General features: G+C 44.0%; 1 protein-coding gene across 1 annotated transcript in view; it reads left to right on the plus strand.

The window, feature by feature from the left end:
* HMCN1 (hemicentin 1) overlaps nucleotides 1-20,689 on the plus strand; it is a 1,183,532-nt gene that overhangs the window by 686,339 nt on the left and 476,504 nt on the right. The window contains exons 43-46 of the mRNA XM_086956029.1: nucleotides 265-387; nucleotides 4,144-4,305; nucleotides 13,369-13,650; nucleotides 19,768-19,935. Of these exons, the coding sequence (XP_086812155.1) occupies nucleotides 265-387; nucleotides 4,144-4,305; nucleotides 13,369-13,650; nucleotides 19,768-19,935 (735 nt within the window). The remainder of the gene's footprint in view (nucleotides 1-264; nucleotides 388-4,143; nucleotides 4,306-13,368; nucleotides 13,651-19,767; nucleotides 19,936-20,689) is intronic.

The raw sequence follows: 20,689 nt of genomic DNA on the forward strand, positions 1-20,689 counted from the left end.
TGAAGACTATGAAGAGAGTTTAAATTTGCCTCTTGCTAGTCCCAGTTCCACTCTGCAGAGCGTGAAGTTTGGGAATCTTGTATACACCAGTTACAAGCATTCCTTCTGCTTAGACCTTCACACGTTTCCACTTTTAACAACTATTTGGAATCAACCCCTAGAAGAAAGAATATACAAATCATGTGATCCTATGAATAACACCAAGTCATTGTCACAGGGAAGCCTTCACCATTTTCTTCATATTTTATGTTCTTTTCATTTCAGTGCCTCCAAGCATACGTGGCTCGGAGGAAATAGCACGTCTGTCAGTCATTGAAGGCAGCCTTGTCAGCCTCGTGTGTGAGTCCAGTGGTATTCCACCGCCCGACCTAACCTGGAAAAAGAACGGTGAGTCCATTAGGACCTTCTTTTTGTGTGACAAAGCTCTAAAGTTTTTACTGAACGATGGGTTTCTACTGGTGTGCTGATGAAGGCAGTGTGGGCCAAATGCTTGTCTAGAAATCTACCCTGCTAGTTGTCAAAAAGGGATCAACCACTCTTGTGTTTTTTTTCGTATTCTTTCACAGAAATCTTTACCTTTTTCACTTGCTTTTCTTTTGTCATAATTGTGAAACAATTGAGACATGATTAGGCTTAGACATACATTTCAATATAAGCAGTGACATACCATAATATATATTTATATAGTAATATTAAGGCCAGGTGTCTCTTTCACCACATGTTGAATCAGCATAATATTGGATACTATGGTGCAAGAAAATATTACATATTACACAAACCATTAGATGATACTACATAGCATAATATCAATTCAAAACAATTCAAATATCAAATCATTATATAACACAAAATCTTATTGCATAGCATAACTGCACATATGATAAATCACACCAGTACAATGCAACGCATTTTATAGCACACATCGCAATACATGCATGCCAGGCCTGTTTGGATGGAACAGACACAAGATGGTCAAAAAAAAGATATACTCTATTGGCCCACATTAACATTATCAAAAAATAAAAATGCAGCATAACAAAGCTTCTCATATGGCAGGGAATAGTGTAGTGAAAGTATCAAGGGTAAAAAGACTTGCTTTTAAAAAATTCCAGTTATTCAACAGGAAGGTTTACCTACAAAACCAATTAGCTCAAATGAAGGCAGTTATGAGACAAGGGCCCAAATGGAAGAAAAAGGCACAGAGAATCATTAAAGAAGATTTTTGTTTACATACTTTACTGCTAGCAGGTCATACAAAATAGTTAATTTGTGAGACTGGAGGATGAACAAGAAGCATTTCTTGAAGAAAACCAGAAAATGCTGAATTACAGGGCATGTATAAATGGGTCTTGCGTAATAAAGACCCTTCTTTGTCCTGGGAGGCTATAGTTGAGTGACAAAAGGAAAAATTATCATGAGACCTGGAAGGAAAGGTAAGACCACAGTTAGAAAGCCTAAAGGTGCATGATGACGTGATGCCTTAAGGATCTTAATTCACTCCTGGGCACATTATTGAAAAAACCTAAACAAAAAAAGAACATTGGCAGTATATCACGAAGCTACAGAATTACATTTTAGGCACCAGTTTGATTTTCAGAAGGAGGAGCACGTCAGACATATTGAATACATTTCTTTCACTATGTGGCCTGGGATATTGACCATTAGTGATATTCATAAGCAAGCTTATCATTGAAGGGTTTTAATAACTGTCTCCGTGAGGGCATGGCCTGAGCTGATTTAAGATGGCCTCATAACATGGCACCCGAGTCCTCAGCAACCAATACATCCTATAGAATCATTTGTTCTAGCCTGTTTTCTGCACAGTGCACAGTGCTAGCATGGAGAGAACTTGGAGCCCTGTGGTACTGGGGAATGCTGTACATGGTTACTGATAGCTCTTGCCGACCTCTGAGTGTGAGCAGAGGTTGATTTGTGTGCAGAATCTGAGGCCTGGCTTAAACAGTCCACAGCCTCAGAGTATGCTTACAGTGATCCTGTTGCCATGCCTGAGTTTGTGGTTTCATGTCTCCCAGATCGATGGCCCAATCCTTTTCAGGCAACGCGGTGAGAATCTGGAACTCACTTCCGCCTCAACTCCGGACCACCTCCTCCTCCTCCCATGCCTTCAAAACTGACCTCAAAGTTCTCCTCCTTCAAAGGCACTTCCAAATGTAATTCACGCCCTCTCTATTATCTGAAGGAAGACCCTTCATTATAGAAAATTCTATTCTCCATGACTATAGAAGGGCCTTCCCAGTGTGTTCCTGTGGTTTGAGAGTCTGCCATGTATTGCAGTATTACCCTTCTACCTGTGTTTGGTACTCTTTTGTAACTTGCACACGTCACTTTTCTCTTGTAACACACTGTTTGCTAAATCTTACATTTTGTTTGCTTTAGATACTTGCACAAGTGCCACCATTGCCTACGTAACGTTTGTTCTTGTGCTTGAGTGTCTGCCATTTATTGAAGTGCTCTGACACCTTCGGGTAAAGTCTGCGCTATATAAAAACGCATAAATCTCATTACCCATGGTTCCCTTAGAGGTGCAGTGCTCCTCCTGGGAGGCCCAATGGAGGATTGATGGTGGTAGTGTCTTCTTTGAGCTGAGGTGAGCCGAGACCACGTTTTGTACTGAGTAACAGCCTTGACCAAGTCTGCTCCAAGGTGTCCTGAGCAGGTGGACGAGCGCACCCAAGAAATGTGAGTCTTGACCAGTTCTGTTTAATGAATGCCATGCTACCACATGGATTCTGAACTCATGGCTGCCATCCTGATGCTATTTGTTGGATTAGGACCTCACTAGTAGGTGTCATGCCAGATGAGGGGCCACCAACCTGTGTGTAGAGCCCACATCTTAAGCGGTGTGTTTTGTGACCATCCACCTGCAGATGTGGTAATACTTGGAGAAACAGGGGATGCCAACTCACTCAATACCTTTTGTGTATTTCAGACCTCAACATACCATGAGGCCCTAATATCCTAGCTTGCCTGAAATGCCACCTAATTTACAGATGCTGTCCAAAATAATACAAGGGGAAGAGGGCACTGTTAGCTAGCTTCTATAATATATTATATATGTATAAATATGCCAGATACTGTCAGAACAGACTGAATACTGGCCAAGCACTACCTGGAAAGAGATGTGGGGGACCAGTGGGCAGTGGAGCATCTGGGTCTACTGTCCCTGTCAAACTGGCTCCATATCAATGCAAACCCGGAACTAAACTACTTATGTTTACATTTGTACTTAGACTGTATTAGACATTGGCCTTATTTCATAAGCTGAATGCAAATGCAAGCCACTTGTGCTGCAGGTGTCAGATAGGAACATATGAAAAAGACACTTAAGTGTAAACAGAAGTTAATTATCATTTTAGCCTTAGGGAAATCGTTGGAGGAGTGTAGGGAAACATAGCATTTTACATACTCGTACATGCGTTTGTGAATTGGCTCAGAAGCATCCAACTTCCTTTTATTCTCTACTCCTTTTGCCGTTATGGAGAAAGGAATAGCAAAAAGAAGTGAAAGGCTCCATCCTCTTGAAAAGAACAGAACAAGTGGTTCTGTGTGTCCCCGACGACATGCCCTTAACAGGCGTAAAAATGTTTCACACCTCATCAAATCTTTCGGGAGGACAACCCAACAGAGCTGAATTAATGTCTACTTAAGCTTCCAGGCAGCACACATTAGGTTTTTACAATGATTCTTTACCTGTGTTGTTCTTGTCTTTTTTATGTGTGAGAGAATCGTGTGATGCTCTTTCTGCTGCTGCCACCTGTCCGTAACCTATTATTTGTGTTAGGGAAGGTTGCGCTGCGGCTGTACATGTTGTACCTTGAAGGCATTGTAAAGCTTGGTATAAAACATTCCACATAAGAAAACAAATTGCAGAAATAGATGTAGTTAGGAATTCTCAAAACGTTTTTTGAGGAGTACGTCTGGAACGGGTGCCTGTACAGGTTTTCAAGAGGTTGTAAAGCGTTTCTGAATTTGTGAATTCTTGAAAGTCGTAGAGCTCCACCCTTAAAAGGGAGGAAACCAATGGGTCCATATTTATGAACTTCTTTGTGAGTCAGGCCTATGGTATATAATTCTAACTTTTTAATGCACTATCTAAACTGAATTTACTTGTTCCACTCCTAGGCTCCCTGCTGATGGTAGACGCTACTGGAAGAGTCCGGATACTGTCAGGGGGACGACAGCTGCATATTTCAATCGCTGAAAAGTCAGATGCTGCATCGTACACCTGCACTGCCTCCAACCAGGTGGGCGAAGCAGCGAAGAAATATAGCTTACAGGTTTACGGTAGGTGTTACTTAACAAACAGATAGCAAAATTCCTTCATAGAAATGTTGCTTTAGTCAGGAGCCTCCTACATATAGAGATCAAAAGGAAGAAACTAGAATTAGTCACAAACATGTTTAGTGCTAACAAAAGCATGAGTTGTTTTGATGTTTTAAAAGCAGTGCATAGGTTATGCAGATGGTTGCAGGTGATGGTCACCGGTACTCATTTTTGAAGACTAGTCTTATTTTTCATCATCAGAGTTTGTCACAAAGCAAGAAAGAGAAAAGAGAGTAGGAAAGGAGGAAGAGAAGTATAGGATAATAGTGGCAGAGGGGAAAAGCTGGGATGAAAAAGAACCTGAAAAAGTTAAATGAAAATGTGAAGGAAGAAAAGGTCATGAGGAAGATTCAAGACTAGGCTGAAGGTGGACTCCTAAAAACTTTGGGTCACATATATTATTCAGTTACAGCTTTCTGTGTGTATGAGGGAGGTTAAAACTTAAGGAGATACCATTTATTCCTGGTTCACCTCATGGTAACCTTGAACCAGTAAGTTACAGCAGTCTCAGTGTACCCTCTCAGTACATTTATATCTTTCATGTACTATACTACAGTGTACAACTCATGTGGAGACCAGTCACTAGGTGCAGTTAAGAGTCTGAAGCTTAACTACCTAAGGCTATAGAAGCACATGATGATGATACTCTCAACATTATTTTTAATTAAAGTCATAATCAACTCAATGGTTTTGAATTTTAAGTCCCTAATTCAGGTGCCTTCTAATCAGAAATCTAGCTCGCTACTGTCCCATCATGTTCACTCATGTATTTCCTTCCAGTTTAGGAGGTAGTTGTGGCAGTGACAGATATCATGATGATTGTATTCTACTACCTGCTAGTGTTTCATTTCAACTAGGGAGCCATGAATGGTTGTGTGGCCGATCTGTGTTTGCAACCAACAATACCAACAACAAGCAGACTCTTAGGAAAAACCCTCGGAATCCTGCCACAAACTACCATATGTGCAACCTAGCCTATAAAATAATAGGTGTTCCGCCAGACCTTAGGAACATGGACAACATTTGCACTAGTTAATAGAAAATGGAGATTGTCAGCTAGTATGAGTCCACATTTGTTTCAGGGGCTTTTCTTGCTTTTCGAAGTACTATCTTTGCGCTTTAGTGCCAACCTAAGTCTCATGTTTAGGAAAAGCGGTCAAAGAATATGATATCTGATAGCGATATCTAGATGCAGATTCCTTACATTTGAATTTACCATGCGTCCAACTGATTCCCGAAGATTTTTTTTTAGCAATACCCCTGCACACCGGTAGGTGGCGTCTGTTGGCTCCCCGTGGCATTGTCAGCGTTGACTGTGCAATTGTGACGTCTGTGTCACCTATATAGGCACCACCTAAGCAGGCTGACGTCAGTTCTTTTCTTTCCGCACCAGCCAGCTCAGATCAGTGAAGAGAGGTACCCTTTGTCACTTTTTGACAGGTTTTTTTCAACATTTTATTGACCCCTTTTTTGGTGTGTAGGTATTGTCCTCATGTCCAAGAAGACTTCTGTGTTCAAACCATAGGCGCCTGTCACAATGCCATGTCTGTGATGGACCCACACATGGTTTGTCTCTGGTGCCTGGAGCGCGACCACGACTCAAAGTTGTGGTCCGACTGCCGGGCCTTAGCTCCGAAAGCTTTGAGGGAGCAGTCCCTAAAGCTGCTTGCTGCTCGGCACTTGGCACCATGTCATTCTCCTCAGAGGTCTTGTTCACGGTCCTGGTGCAGAGGAAGGTCCGGGCACCGCTCCAGGAGTCCTAAGTCTTCATTCTCCCACTTGAAGTCATTGAGTCGGTCAGGTAAGACCCCAAAAAAAAAACAAGTCAAAGTGTGCTTGACTTTTTCCCATATGTCAGGCGTCACAATGGAGGAGTCTTGGTGTTCTAGGCCTTGTTTCTCTGAATCTGTGCCTGGGTTGGCTTCACTCTTCCCTGCCTTCCCAGGAGTCAGAGCGACCCCTGCCCAGCTCAAAGAATTTTATGATGCCATGTACCTCATATTTGGGCAGCCAGACCCTACCGGAGTGCCTTTGGGCTCCAGAGGCTCAGAGGGTCTCCATCAGGTTCTGCACCGGCAGCTCCAGCCCCAGCAACAATGACACCTAATGGATCCAGTGATGGATCCGGACCAACGGCATGTATGCTGTTGCAACTTTCCCCGGACACCCGACGACCCAGAGCTGGACGGACGCATTCCAACGCTGATACCAGCAACAACAAAACCCCTGCGTACTAGGTCAGTTCCCCAGCCTTATTCTGAAGGTGCTGGGAATGGAGGAAGATTGGGAGGGATTGCTGGAACTTTTACTAGACCAGCCTAATGAAGGTATGGACTGGTACGAGCAATTGGGTGAGGCCAGCCGACTGGATACCTCTCCAGATTATGGACTGCTTTCTTCCCCTACCATGGCTATGAAGGAGGAACATCATACACTATGGTGGTGCAAAGGGCAGCTGAGGTTGTGGACCTTCAGCACCCTTCCATGACAGTGAATACAAATATATTGACAGAAGGCCTGCAGCCAGGTGTCTCCTCCTAGGAACCGTTGCTGCCCTTCACCGAGACCTTAACTGATGTCTTACTGGGAACCTGGTCCAAGCCCTGCACAGGGGCTCCTCTGAATAGGACATATACCCGCCACCATCGCCCTGCACCAGATGACCCCAATTTCCTCACCAACCACCCTACCCCAAGGGCTTGGTGGCCTAAGCCTCTACCTTCACCGGTGTGTTCCCTTCTGCACCGCCAGACAGGGAATCCAAGAGGCAGGACAGTTGGGGTAAGACATTCTTCTGTCAGCCTTGCATTGTGGTCAGTGAACATCGCATGCATATTGTGGGATACTGTTGCGCTAGTGCTGCCATCCTCTCTCAGGCAGTATCAGACCAGAGAGATGTGCCAAATTTCACCATTCGTAGTCATCTCAACACAACTGACTCGCTGGGCAGAGCGATTTAATCTATGGTGGCTGCTCGATGCCATGCCTGGTTGAGGACTTCTGGCTTTTCAGGGGATTCCCAAGCCTCTCTCATGAACATGCCCTTTGATGACACCCGCTTCTTTGGAGACAAGGCCGACATGGTGCTGGAGCGATTTAAGAGCTCAGGGGCTATGGCTAAGTCTTTGGGCTTCTCTGTGGCTGCCCGTCCCCCAACTACCTTCTGCCCCTTTCCTGGCTACACAAGAGGCTTTTAGATGCGCCAGTCATATCCCAGCCACAAGACAGTGCAAGTTCAGCAACCTCTGTGTGGCCGTGGGCGCAGCTCGTTCTGACACTTATGGGTCGAGAGGTCAGAGGTTGGGTCAGACTCACACATACATCAGCGTCAGTCTCCATATCTTCCTAGTCCGGTCCTTCCAGATCTTGGACAGCCAGTTGGTGGCAGGATCAGCCATCACCTCCACCACTAGGAGAACATCTCATCGGACAGGTGGATTCTCCAGGTAGTTCGAAGGGGCTACTTCCTCCCCTTTGAGACTACCCTTCCCTCCATGCCTCCAATTTACAACCGGCTGACGGGAATCACCTGACTTTGCTTCAGGAGAAAGTCATGACATTCTTGGCCAAAGGAGCCATAGAGAGAGTTCCTGCACCAGAAGTAGGTTGTGGTTGTTATTCCTACTACTTTTTGGTCCCAAAAAAGGACAAGGGTCTTCATCCTATCCTAATTCTTTGAGCCCTCAACTACTGCCCCAAAAGGAAAAGTTCAAGTTGCTCACTCTGGCTCAGGTCTTGCCTGCCTTGGACCCAGAAGACTGAATGGTAGCATTGGATTTACAGGATGCCTATTTTCACATTCCAGTCCTTACCTTACCAGCGCCGCTTGGGTGTTTACCAAGGTGATGGCGCTGGTTGCAGTTTATTTGCGCTGATCAGTGGTGCCAGTCTTCTCCTGTCTGACTACTGACTTGAATGGCGGGCTCATCCCAGGTTGTTGTCTCCCACTTCCAGACTATGGCAAACCTCCTGCATTCGCTGGGGTTCACTACCAACATGCCGAAGTCACATCAGACTACCTCTAAGATCCTGCCTTTCATTGAAGTTGTTCTGGACACAGTGCAGTTTCGACCCTTTCCTCCCGAGTGCAGAGTTCAGGATAAGAAACCAATGTTTCAGCATCTATCATGAATTTCGGAGAGAGTGACTCTGAGGCTGCTGGGCTTCATGGCCTTCGACATCCTGCTAGTGACACATGCTAGGTAGCATATGCAGGCTCTGCAGTTGGATTTGGAATTCCTGTGGGCGCACCATCAGGGGAATCTCTCTGACAGGGTCCAGACTGATTTGCATATGGCTGGGTCCAAACTGGAATGGCATGGTGAGCAAAAACCGATGGATTTAGGCCCAGATCTCTGTACTGGGGTGAATCTATGACATTATTCTGTTATGCCGTCCATCAATTTTTCTTTTTGCATTTGTCACCCCGAGTGGAACGGGTATGCCCAGATGTGGGTCCTGTGCTCTATATGCCACTGAAGTCAAGCATTCCTGGCTGATGAGGGCTGAAAGCACGAAACCGGTCCTAGGATGCTTGTTTCCAGTCCAGGGAGGGCCTAGCTAGACAGTTCGGGCTGGACTGTTCCCATTGGGCGCAGGGTCAAGATTGAGTTGAATATGGCTGGGTCCAAACTGGAATGGCATAGTGAGCATAAATACAATGGATGTAGGCCCAGATCTCTGTACTAGGGTGAACATATGACATTGTTCTGCATTCTGTCCATTAATTGTTCTATTTTGGATTTGTCACCCCGAGTGGGATGGGTATGGCCAGACATGGGTCCCGTGCTCTCCATGCCACTGGAGTCAAGCTATCCTGGCTGATGAGGGCTGAAAGCCCAAAACCTGTCCTAGGATGCTTGTTTCCAGTCCAGGGAGGACCTGGCCTGGCAGTTTGGGCTGGACTGTACCCATTGGGCGCAGGGTCAAGAATGATTTGCATATGGCTGGGTGCAAACTGGAATGGCATGGTGAGCAAAAAAACGATGGATTTAGGCCCAGATCTCTGTACTGGGGTGAATGTATGATGTTGTTCTGCATTCTGTCCATCAATTGTTCTTTTTGCATTTGTCACGCGCATGGGACGGGTATGCCCAGACGTGGGTTCCGTGCTCTCCCTGCCACTGGAGTCAGGCTATCCTGGCTGATTAGGGCTGAAAGCCCGAAACAGGTCCTAAGATGCTTGTTTCCAGTCCAGGGAGGACCTGCCATGGCAGTTCGGGCTGGACTGTTTACATCGGCCGCAGAGTCAAGACTGATTTGCATATGGCTAGGTCTAAACTGGAATGGCATGGTGAGCAAAATAAACGATGGGTTTAGGCCCAGATCTCTGTACTGGGGTGAATGTATGACATTGTTCTGCATTCTCTCCATCAATTGCTCTTTTTGCATTTGTCACCCCGAGTGGGATGGGTATGCCCAGACGTAGGTCCTGTGCTCTCCATGCCACTAGAGTCAATCTGTCCTGGCTGATGAGGGCTGAAAACCGGAAACCGGTCCTAGGATGCTTGTTTCCTGTCCAGGGAGGACCTGGCCTGGCAGTTTGGGCTGGACTGTTCTCATTGGGCACAGGGTCAAGACTGATTTGCATATGGCTGGGTCCAAACTGGAATGGCATGGTGAGCAAAAAACGATGGGTTTAGGCCCAGATCTCTGTACTGGGTTGAATGTATGACATTGTTCTGTATTCTGTCCATCAATTGTTCTTTTTGCATTTGTCACCCCGAGTGGAACGGGTATGCCCAGACATGGGTCCTGTGCTCTTCATGCCAGTGGAGTCAAGCTATCCTTGCTGATGAGGGCTGAAAGCCCAAAACCAGTCCTAGGATGATTGTTTCCAGTCCAGGAAGGGCCTAGCCTGGCAGTTCGGGCTCGACTGTTCCCATTGGGTGCAGGGTCAAGACTGATTTGCATATGGCTGGGCCCAAACTGGAATGGCATGGTGAGCAAAAACCGATGGATTTAGGCCCAGATCTCTTTACTGGGGTGAATGTATTACAAGGTTCTGTATTCTCTCCATCAATTGTTCCCTTTTGCATTTGTCCCCCCGAGTGGGACGGGTATGCCCAGACGTGGGTCCCGTGCTCTCCATGCCACTGGAGTCAAGCTATCCTGGCTGATGACGGCTAAAAAAAACGAAACTGGTCCTAGGATGCTTGTTTCCAGTCCAGGGAGGGCCTGCCCTGGCAGTTCTGGCTGTGCTGTTCCCATTGGGCGCAGGGTCAAGACTGATTTGCATATGGCTGGGTCCAAACTGAAATGGCATGATGAGGAAAAAACAATAGATTTAGGCCCAGATCTCTATACTGGGATGAATGTATGACATTGTTCAGTATTCTGTCCATCAATTGTTCTTTTTGCATTTGTTACCCCGAGTGGGACGGGTATGCCCAGGCATGGGTCCCATGCTCTACATGCCACTGGAGTCAAGCTATCCTGCCAGATGAGGGCTGAAAACTTGAAACCGGTCCTAGGATGCTTGTTTCCTGTCCAGGGAGGACCTGGCCGGGCAGTCCGGGCTAAACTGTTCCCATTGGGCGCAGGGTCAAGACTGATTTGCATATGGCTGAGTCCCAACTGGAATGGCATGGTGAGCAAAAAACGATGGATTTAGGCCCAGATCTCTGTACTGGGGTGAATTTATGACATTGTTCTGTATTCTGCCCATCAATTGTTTTTTTTGCATTTGTCACCCCGAGTGGGACGGGTATGCCCAGATGTGGGTCCCGTGCTCTCCTTGCCACTGGAGTCAAGCTATCCTGGCTGATGAGGGCTGAAAGCCCGAAACCGGTCCCAGGATGCTTGTTTCCAGACAAGGGAGGACCTGGCCTGGCAGTTCGGGCTGACTTTACCCATTAAGAGCAGGGTCAAGACTGATTTGCATATGGCTGGGTGCTAACTGGATTGGCATGGTGAGCAAAAAACGATGGATTTAGGCCCAGATCTCTGTACTGGGGTGAATGTATGACATTGAGCTGCATTCTGTCCATCAATTTGGGAAGATCTTCTGTCGCAGCAGTAAGGGAGGGTACTCCACCCGAACCTGTCAATTCTACACCTTCTTGTGTCGAGATTGAGCGTGGGCAATTGATAGCATTCGACGTTCCTCCCGAAGTGTGCAATGTTATTTTGGCAGCTACAAAGCCCTTCACCCAGACCGTGTACGCCTGCGGGTGGAACAAATTTGTAAAATATTGCACAGAAAGGTCTATGGATCCTCTTTCTGCTTCCCTCTCCCAAGTATTGCTTTTCTTGACCCTTGACCAGCAGGGCTTTGCACTGGACACTCTCAAAGGGTACCTTTCGGGCAAGTCTGGCTTCCTGGGGCTGCTAGACCAACCCTCATTATTTAAATCTCCCATTGTAAGTAGATTCCTCTAAGGCCTTGTACATGTGTTCCCACCTTCCCCTTTCATTATAGCTCAGTGGGACCTTAGTTTCGTTCCCACCTTCCTGATGTGTGCTCCATTCGATCCTCTGCACCACTGCCCCTCCAGCTGCTTACCATCAAAACAGCCTTTTTAGTGGTAATCACGTCTGCCAGGAGGGTGAGCGAATTGCTGACTTTGTCATCCAAGCCTCCCTAACTGACAATATTTCCTGATAAATTGGTGCTTTGCACTAGAGCCTCCTTCCTCCTGTAAGTGGTAACCCATTTCATGTGCAGCAATCTGTCTGCTTGCCCACTTTCTATCCTCCTCCATACTCCTCTATAGAGAGTGACTCAGCCTTCTCGACCCAAAAAGAGCATTGTCATTGTACATTGACTGCACTAAAGAGTTCCTAATGGATGACCAACTCTTTATGGGGGTTGTTGGAAAGAATAAAGGTTGTGCAGTGGAGAAGAGGACTTTCTCACCATGGGTCATCCTCTGCATCAACATTTGCTATACTCTGGTCAAAAGAGCAGTCTCATGAAAGGTTAAGGGCTCATTCCACCAGATGGTCAAGTTACCTGGTAGAGACATGATCTGGCTACAGATTCCTTTCCGGACAACCCATCCTCCCTGCACTGTGGACAGGTTTCTAGGGTCAGGGCTGATATCATTCAGGGCCCTAGTTGTTCAGAAACACACCATTGTTAGTACACTTCATGGCTCCGCGCTTCTGGCGTGGAAAGTCGTGAAAAGTAACTGACATCATCAAGCCGAAGTGGTGAGTATATAAGTTACGTGGACTTCACAACGGCGGAGATGATGCCACCGAAGTCACATGGAGCTGACTGAAAAATCTTCTGTATCAAGTCTGACGCCTGAGAAATTCAAAGGTAAGGAATCTGCAGCTAGATCATGTCTCTGCCAGATAACCGGTAACGAAGGCAAGTAACTTGTATGTTAGGTAAATAACTATTAGTCTTAAAAATATAGGACAGATTCGAGAATGATTACATTTACATGAATAGGTGTGCAAAACAGGAAAGGTTTTTCTTGCACACTTTGCAAAGTTCTCATAAAGACATGACAGCCTCATCTAGTTGCAAAGTTTTAAACATTCTCGACATTTGCATGAAAATTATTACTTTTATAATCATTTGTTCAAAAAATGTAAACTAGCTGAGAAAACTCCTACTTGCAGAGAAAAATTACAGACAAATTTTCCATCTTGGCTAGGTATGTTTAGAGTGAAAATGACATCGCAATGTTGTGTAAAGTATCTCACTGAAAAGTTGCATGAATGAAAGCAAGCTTAAACCCATACATTTTTTAAACTTCATGAGCAGTGAAATTCAGGATCTTTTCATAAATTTGCTGTGTAAAAATGATCTGTTCACCCAGTTATATGTCTTCCTGTCAATAATAGCCAGGAGGTGTCTGTGATGACAGTTTACTCATGCTTACTTATGTAGCTAAGGCAATAGCGTAAATGCTTACGGATCCCATGCCAAAGCAGGTGAAACATATAACTTTGTGATTAATTATTTGTACATCTTTTGTTTGCATATATATTCACAGTTCATTTTAATATGTAATCTGGGCTCTTACTAAAATCTCAAAAATGTGTTTTTGTATTTTCTTTTCTCAATAGTTCGCCCCAGCATTCCTAGCAGCGGAAGCCATCATTCAGAAGTGGTTGTGACTAGAGGAAACAATGTTTCTTTGGAGTGTATAGCCGAGGGTAATCCGCGACCAGCCCTCACTTGGTTGAGAGATGGGCGACCTTTGTTGCATGGACGAGGAGTTGACATACTGGATGAGGGCCGTGTCCTCCACCTCGGGAACGCCCAGGTATCAGACACCGGCCGCTATGTTTGCATTGCTGTGAACGTGGCAGGACAGACCGAAAAGAAGTATGATGTGAATGTTCATGGTAAGTCTAGGAATATAGGAGTTAACTTCTTCATTTGCATTATGGTTTTACAAAGATAAATACATTTAGTTTTATATGTGATGGAGCATGATAAATTCACCTACTCCATGGCTCACAACAAAACCAGAATGTGTTGAGTGTAAAGTGTGTGCTACCAAAGCCCAATGAAACCACCTTCTCTGAACTTACCCACCCACCCTTTTATCTTCTCAGTTTCATGACGGCAGATATAGATTGCTTGTGTAAAAAATATCGATTTTTCTTCTATAGATTTTACATTTGATCATCTATTCTTTCCGGTTGTATGATGAAATATCGACTACAGAAACATTGTGTTACCCAAATATCGAGGACCAAAACATGGAGGAAGTAAATGCATGTAGATAAGTGTAGATTTACTATTCGTAATGCCACATATACATACCTTGACAATATAGGCATCATCATAGTACATTCATGGAGAGTAAATTAAAATAAACCTACACTTATCTGTATATACTTACTTTTTCAAAATGTTAGTCCTTTATCTTTTGTCCATGATAATGTGGTAGCACGATATTCTGTAGCCGATATTATGGTTACTTTCATAGGCCTCAACAAACAAATACAATTAAAAAATTGATACATTTATTCTCAAAGCTTTTTTGTAAGAAATATCTAACAAAGAAGAATTAAATATGTGAGTGCTAGCTTTCTAAATGTATCCTTCTTTATGTATTAAGTAATTTGCACACTAATGCACCCATTGGTACCCTTTCAGTTATTTTCAACTGCCTGTCATTGCCTCTTTCACCAAGTGTTGGTAGCTATAAATTGCAAATTTGGTCTCCTCATCCTGTCTTTGAGCTATTCCTTAACTCACATTTTGTATATGTATCAATTTACCCATGAAAAGAATATAGGAACACTCTTACCTCATATACAACTGGTCCAGAGTAACTATCAAGTTGCAGTTGCATGTTTAGCATAAATCCTCTAATACCTGGTTTTCAAACTTTATAATTTTTTAGGACTTTTAGGCTACCATTCAATTGCTTTGTTTGGGTGTCCCTTCAATTTTCTGACTTCACGTCAGTACAGACAAAACATTGTACCTGATGGCAAAGAACTGCTGAATATTCAATCATTTCTGTGGTCTAATCATATATTTCAGTATCCTTCTTTAGAGAATTTATGCAATAGCTTTAGTTCATGCAAAGTGCAATTTAATGTACTAAACAAAATAGGTGACATTTTTCTTGCTTGATTCAAAGGCAATTAAAATCTTTTTCAGTGAGTTTTACTTTTTGGTAAAAAAATGACAAAATAGTTAACACACTACTGAAAACCGAACATGACTATGGAGAATTCTAATTCACTAGCTCTCATTATTGTGCCACAGTGAATCAATTTCAAAATGTATTTGTAAAGAAGAAACTTACTCTGCAATGATGTGACACTATTAACGATGACACATGCCACAGTCAGAAAAGCTTTTTTTTTTTAAATTGGGAATTTTTTTGTCCACAGCCTATAAAATACTACTGAAAATGGAACTACACAGCTATTGCAAATGTAGGAAAACAGAGTATAACTTTTAGTTCAAAATACTTTTGGTTTCAGATATTTAGTTTAATTTGTTTACTTAGTTTACATTTAATTATAAAATATTAGGGCCTCATTCTAGAGTCCACTATAGTAAAACTTGCAGGTAACACTGCTTCAGGAAATACTGTTAAATTGGGGTGCCATTGTTTTTATCTTGTGGCAATATCTCCACATTTTGAGGGGCTTATTTATTAGCCCGTGCGTCTTTTTCGCGCCAGCATTTTGTGACGCACCAGAAGGATAAAAAATATGCCATGTTGCGTCATATTTACAAAGTGATGGCTCTAGGAAGATGTGTATCAACAAAGAGAGAGGTAGGGAGATTTGAAAGACACTCTCTTAGTCCCCGGTTAAATGTCAAACAACAAAAAAAGAGAGAGGTCTGAACTGGTCAAGCCCACGGCTACCAGAAACGTGGAGCAAAAAGATAAGCGAGATATTATTGATCACAGTCACTCTAGTTGAGTGGGATCACAGTCACTCTATTTGAGTGGGAAAGCCCTCACACACCGACCTAGTCAGTGTCATGCTTCATCATCGGGCCCCACCGAAGAGACCGAGTGTCTCTTCGGTGTGCTGCGACGCCAGAAAGACTGCGGAGCTGGTTGTATGGGGAGGATGTGTTGTGAAAATTCTCAAATTAAAAGTGACTAACAGGGTATCAAAAAAACTTTAATAAGTGATCCCTAAGACACGTGTAAGTGGTATATGTGTCTGAATTTAATAGCCAAGGTTATTAGGATCTAGTTTAAATTCAGCTAAATACCACAAATTTATTAAAATCAGTCAACATGTTTCTGCCTTCAATGTGGTATATATTCACCATGGCATTCTTCAGGACTATAACCCCGGCGGTATGGACACTCTAATAGTCCACCCTGACCTGGGGGCGTGAAAGTGAAAAGGAAAAGTGAAAAAAGTGCTTAAAAATGGGAGAGCGATTTGCTCAATCCAAAAAACCCCAAAATTAGGGGTGTATCAGCACTTTAAAAATGGGCGCTACTTGCACCATGGGTCTCGGGAGGGGGGTTGGAGCGCGATTGGCACATCGCCCTCAGCGCTCACAGCCCGCTTTTAAACCTGTTGCGACCCTCTAGACCGGACCCCGAAGATGTGTCACTTTGTAATCCCCTGCTCCACATCATACCTGCGCCAGGTATAATGTATGCAGGGAGGGGGTTCTGACGCAAGTAAGCCTCGTAGAAGTAACGCAGTGAAATCTATAAGATTTCACCTCGTCACTTCTAGGACGCAAATGCGTCACTATCTTACACCTGCCTCACAGCAGGCGTAAGACTGACGCATGCACATTTGAAATGGGACTTGCCCATTTGAAATGACCCACTTTCTTGACACACTCCAGCAATGCTCATTTTGCACCTACAGATACGTCGGAAATACTGACATATCTGTAACTCCTTGCGGCATGATGCGTCATACTGTAAATATGACTCACTCAGCATGTCGCAAGGAGGGCGAAATGAAAAGTGACGCATCGCTGTTTTCACGCAGGGATGCGTCACTTTTCATAAATGAGGACCTGAATTTTTGCAGCTTGAAATAGTTACAGCCAGGGCTTGCTTTTAGCAAAGGCAAGCTGGGCCCAGGCCTGGGGCATCTAGAGTTAGACAGACACACTTGTAGCTAATCTCCCGAGCTGCCTTGAGCAATGATTTCATTTCAGGCCGTCGGTTCTGTTCATTACCGCCATGCTGTCTACTAAATCTTGTTTTCTTTACATTTGTTAGGTCCAGACCCACTCCCCCCGATTACGTTTCTCCAACTCTCCATTCCTTCTGCCGTGCCTTACACATGCCATGGACTCTCACCTCCAGTTTAGCAGCTGAATATGGGATTAAGACGAGGGGACAAAGGACAGGTGTTTGTTTACAGGCTGGTCTGAGGTATTCAGCCAGGATGTGACCTGTGAGCACTTTAAGGTTCCCAACTAGGATAAACAATGGGAGGGGGCTGATGGGGAAAGGGTGGAGGAGGAGGATCAGGAAGGACACCAAATTCAGTTTTGACGGGGCCGCTGTCTGAGGAAAGGTTAACCCTAAAGCACAATAATTCTGAATATTTCCCCCATTCCAAGATGCAGAACTCAGAATATTGTGTTTTTCCAGGCACAAATGTTGTCAAGTTTTACCTATCGAAATAAAGGTGGGGAAAATTGCTGGTTCTTTGCTGTAAATTTGCACTTCTTGCAATTCCTGCATTGCGATTACCTATACTTACGGAATAAAGGAATAAGGGATATTTTATATTGTGACAGGCAAACCACCAGCCAGCCAGTCATTGAGGAACTCAATCCCATCTAATGGTCCTAACTTTCCTGGTGGAGATGTCTGTGGTGAAAGTGCACTTACGTTTTTCATAAATGTACTTACTCACACTCGAATACTGAGCCGGCTGCCATGTTTTTTGGACCACTCAGTATTCTCTTTTGATTTTCACCAGCACACTCCCAAAGCAGGTTTGTAGCTGTTAAGCAAAAAAATCAACTGTCCCAGAAGGATGTTTTCTCCCTGCGCGTCAGGGCCATTATTGTATTTTACATCCCAGAACCACAATGCCTTCCTTGCATAGCAGTCCCAGGTGGGAAAAATAAGTGACAGTTGCCCACCCTAAAAAGGGTGTGGCCGCTGTCAGTATTACCAGGGGATCTGGTGGAGTATGGATCAGCACTTGAACGGTGTACAAGAGAAAAGTTAGTAGAGGCTCACACATTGGAAACCCAGTGGTTTTTCTGTCTCTAAATGCAGCAAGGTAACTGCGAGTGGAGAGGCATGAGTACTGCCAATTTATGACTCTGGTGTCTCCTACTAAACTGTATAGGAACCCTTAATTCTGAAATACTATTACCAAACGGACATTCATAGCCAATTCGGGCTGTAGAGCCATCTCATACTTACAAAAAGTCATGGTATTAGCCAAAGTTCTAAATGCTTTCAAACTTTTTTTTCCTGAATTTTTTTTCAAATTAAAATCTATTTAAGGAAAAGGGCTCATTCAAGGTTAAGGGGATGCAAGAGATTCTCCCAAAAACAACAAAATCTCCAGCTTCACCAATCCTCTGGTTCTCTAACCTTATTTAGAAGTGGGAAACCACTAAATATTTGCTGGTGGAGCCTCCACTGGCTCAACCAGCGGAAACTTCTTTGTGTCCAAAATAGGACGGCCCTTCTACCAGATGCCCTTCGCCGGAGAGTGCCCTCTGTTGACAGTGGGCCTTCCAATTTCCTTCAGAGCTGCACAATTCAAGGAATGTGGTCTAAGGCAGAAAAAAACAGCAGTCTGCCCCCACACCAGCAGTGGTATAGCTAGGGAGACCGGGGGGGGGGGGGGGGGGGGGGATCTGCGGAGGTTAGCAAGTTGTGTCTGTCGACCACCCTACTCCTGAGAACAAGTCACCCCCCACCCCGACAATCAGTCGCCACCCCAGTCTCCACCCCCCGCTTACCTGTACCGGATGGCAAACTCAGGGTCTGCCCCGGGTGGCAGTAGGTTTAGCTACGCCACTGCACATCAGACATTCTCACATTTTCCTTCCCGGGACTGGCGTGCCTGTCTTGACAGACCTTGCAGAGTATAACCAGTGGTATTATGCTTAAGAGAATAATCTTTTTCAAATTGCCTCTTTCAAAAAAGTAAACCTCGTAGAATAAAACCCCCAAACATGTTATTGAATGTGACACCCTGTGATACTCGATAATGAACCCGAACAATAAGAACGAACTCCATTGAAATGTGTAATGTGTTAACTATCAGTCTGATATGACTCCATAAAAACTAAAATAAAATGTGGCAGTTAAAAATAAAAATGAAATAAACTCAAATCAATATGTCAGTGCCCATTCTTCAGCTCTTTACTTATTAAGTCGATGACACCAAGCTCTAATACTACTGAGCCAGACTTGTAAACCACATTTATAATCAGAGAGTACACATTCTTTTTTAACTCAAAAGCAAAACTGAGTGTTTCTGATATAGATCACTCTGTATTTCCAACTCATTTTTCAAATGAGAATTGCTATTTTTTATTTTGCATTTAACCTGTCTTACTCATAACCCCACTCTACAATGTACTTTGGAATAAACTATTTATTTAAATGCACACATGCTGACCTGAGTTGCTTGGAGCTCACATATTAATGGCAGGTCAGCCATAATTTCTTGGCTTCATGTCAACAGTGTTGCAGTTTGGCCTTGAAAACTAATGTATCTGGTAGTGCGTGTCTGCCTGCAGTGGTTAAACAAGAATGTCTGACACTTCCTAAGTGAATATACCTTTTCCTGAACCCTTCATATCGAAGGGGGCAGCAGTTCTGATGCCACCCTTTGAGTCATTTACAAACACCCTTATCGCTCCTTTATTAGTTGTGCATGCCCTACGATATAATGCTTAGTAAACTGGGAATTTAGGTAGGTTCTACCTAGTGAGCTCAGTCTGTGGATGTCAGAGGTGCAGTTTTTGTGTTGAGCTTTATTTCTGAAACATTCAACCTTCTTTTGCTTGCTTGCTCTAAGTTCCACCGAGTATCCTGGGAGATTTTGGTGTGCCTGAAAATATCACAGTTGTAGAAAGGAATCCAGTTACCTTAACTTGTGAAGCATCTGGGATTCCTTTACCATCTGTTGCCTGGATTAAAGATGGACGGCCTATCAGACCTAGCAGCTCCGTGCGACTTCTGTCAGGTAAGGTAACTCAGGAACTTCCCTGCCTAAATAATTTACATTGATGTGATGTAATATTACGTGCCATGAGCAAACAGCACAATTAGTGAATAAATGACAAAAATACAACATAAACACTAAAATACTAAATTCGAAACATATGCCTATACTCACTTAAAGCATGTGACTCCGGACAGCTGTCCGCTACCTTGACCTCTCACATTGAAATTTCAAGGGGGCTTTTAATGAACCATCATGGAACAGAGGTTTCACATTCAGGGCATTGAACGTCCAAGCCCATGAATAGGGACTCCAGAATTACAAGCTAAGACCACCCTTGGATAGGGGTTAGCGTAGCCACAGCCACTTTGAACCGGATCTCAATGGGTAATGATTGTAGATTAACAGAGGCAGTTCTAGTTAGTCACTTATGATTGCTGTGTCGTACCGGGAAGAAATCCATCTATCTGGCGAGTATGGTCAACATTCTTTTCTCATATAATCAAGGCAACAGTCTATGCTGCGACATACGACAACTTCAATCTTATTCTTTTAAGTAATGCATTAATGAGTGAGCCTTACTTGAGAAAACTTGGAAAAACTTGGAATGTTGGTAATTTATCTTTATGAAATATTTAAGTACAAAGACTAATAGCCTCACTATGAATCATAAGGAAATTTCGATTTGGGTGGGACCGGCGCATCCAATCTGAATCAGTATTACAGGTTTAGTGGGAATTCCCAGGCTTCCAGTATTTGAACTGGAAATCCTAGA

The sequence above is a fragment of the Lissotriton vulgaris genome, chromosome 1_1, assembly GCF_964263255.1.
Source record: "Lissotriton vulgaris chromosome 1_1, aLisVul1.2, whole genome shotgun sequence".
NCBI lineage: Eukaryota > Metazoa > Chordata > Amphibia > Caudata > Salamandridae > Lissotriton > Lissotriton vulgaris.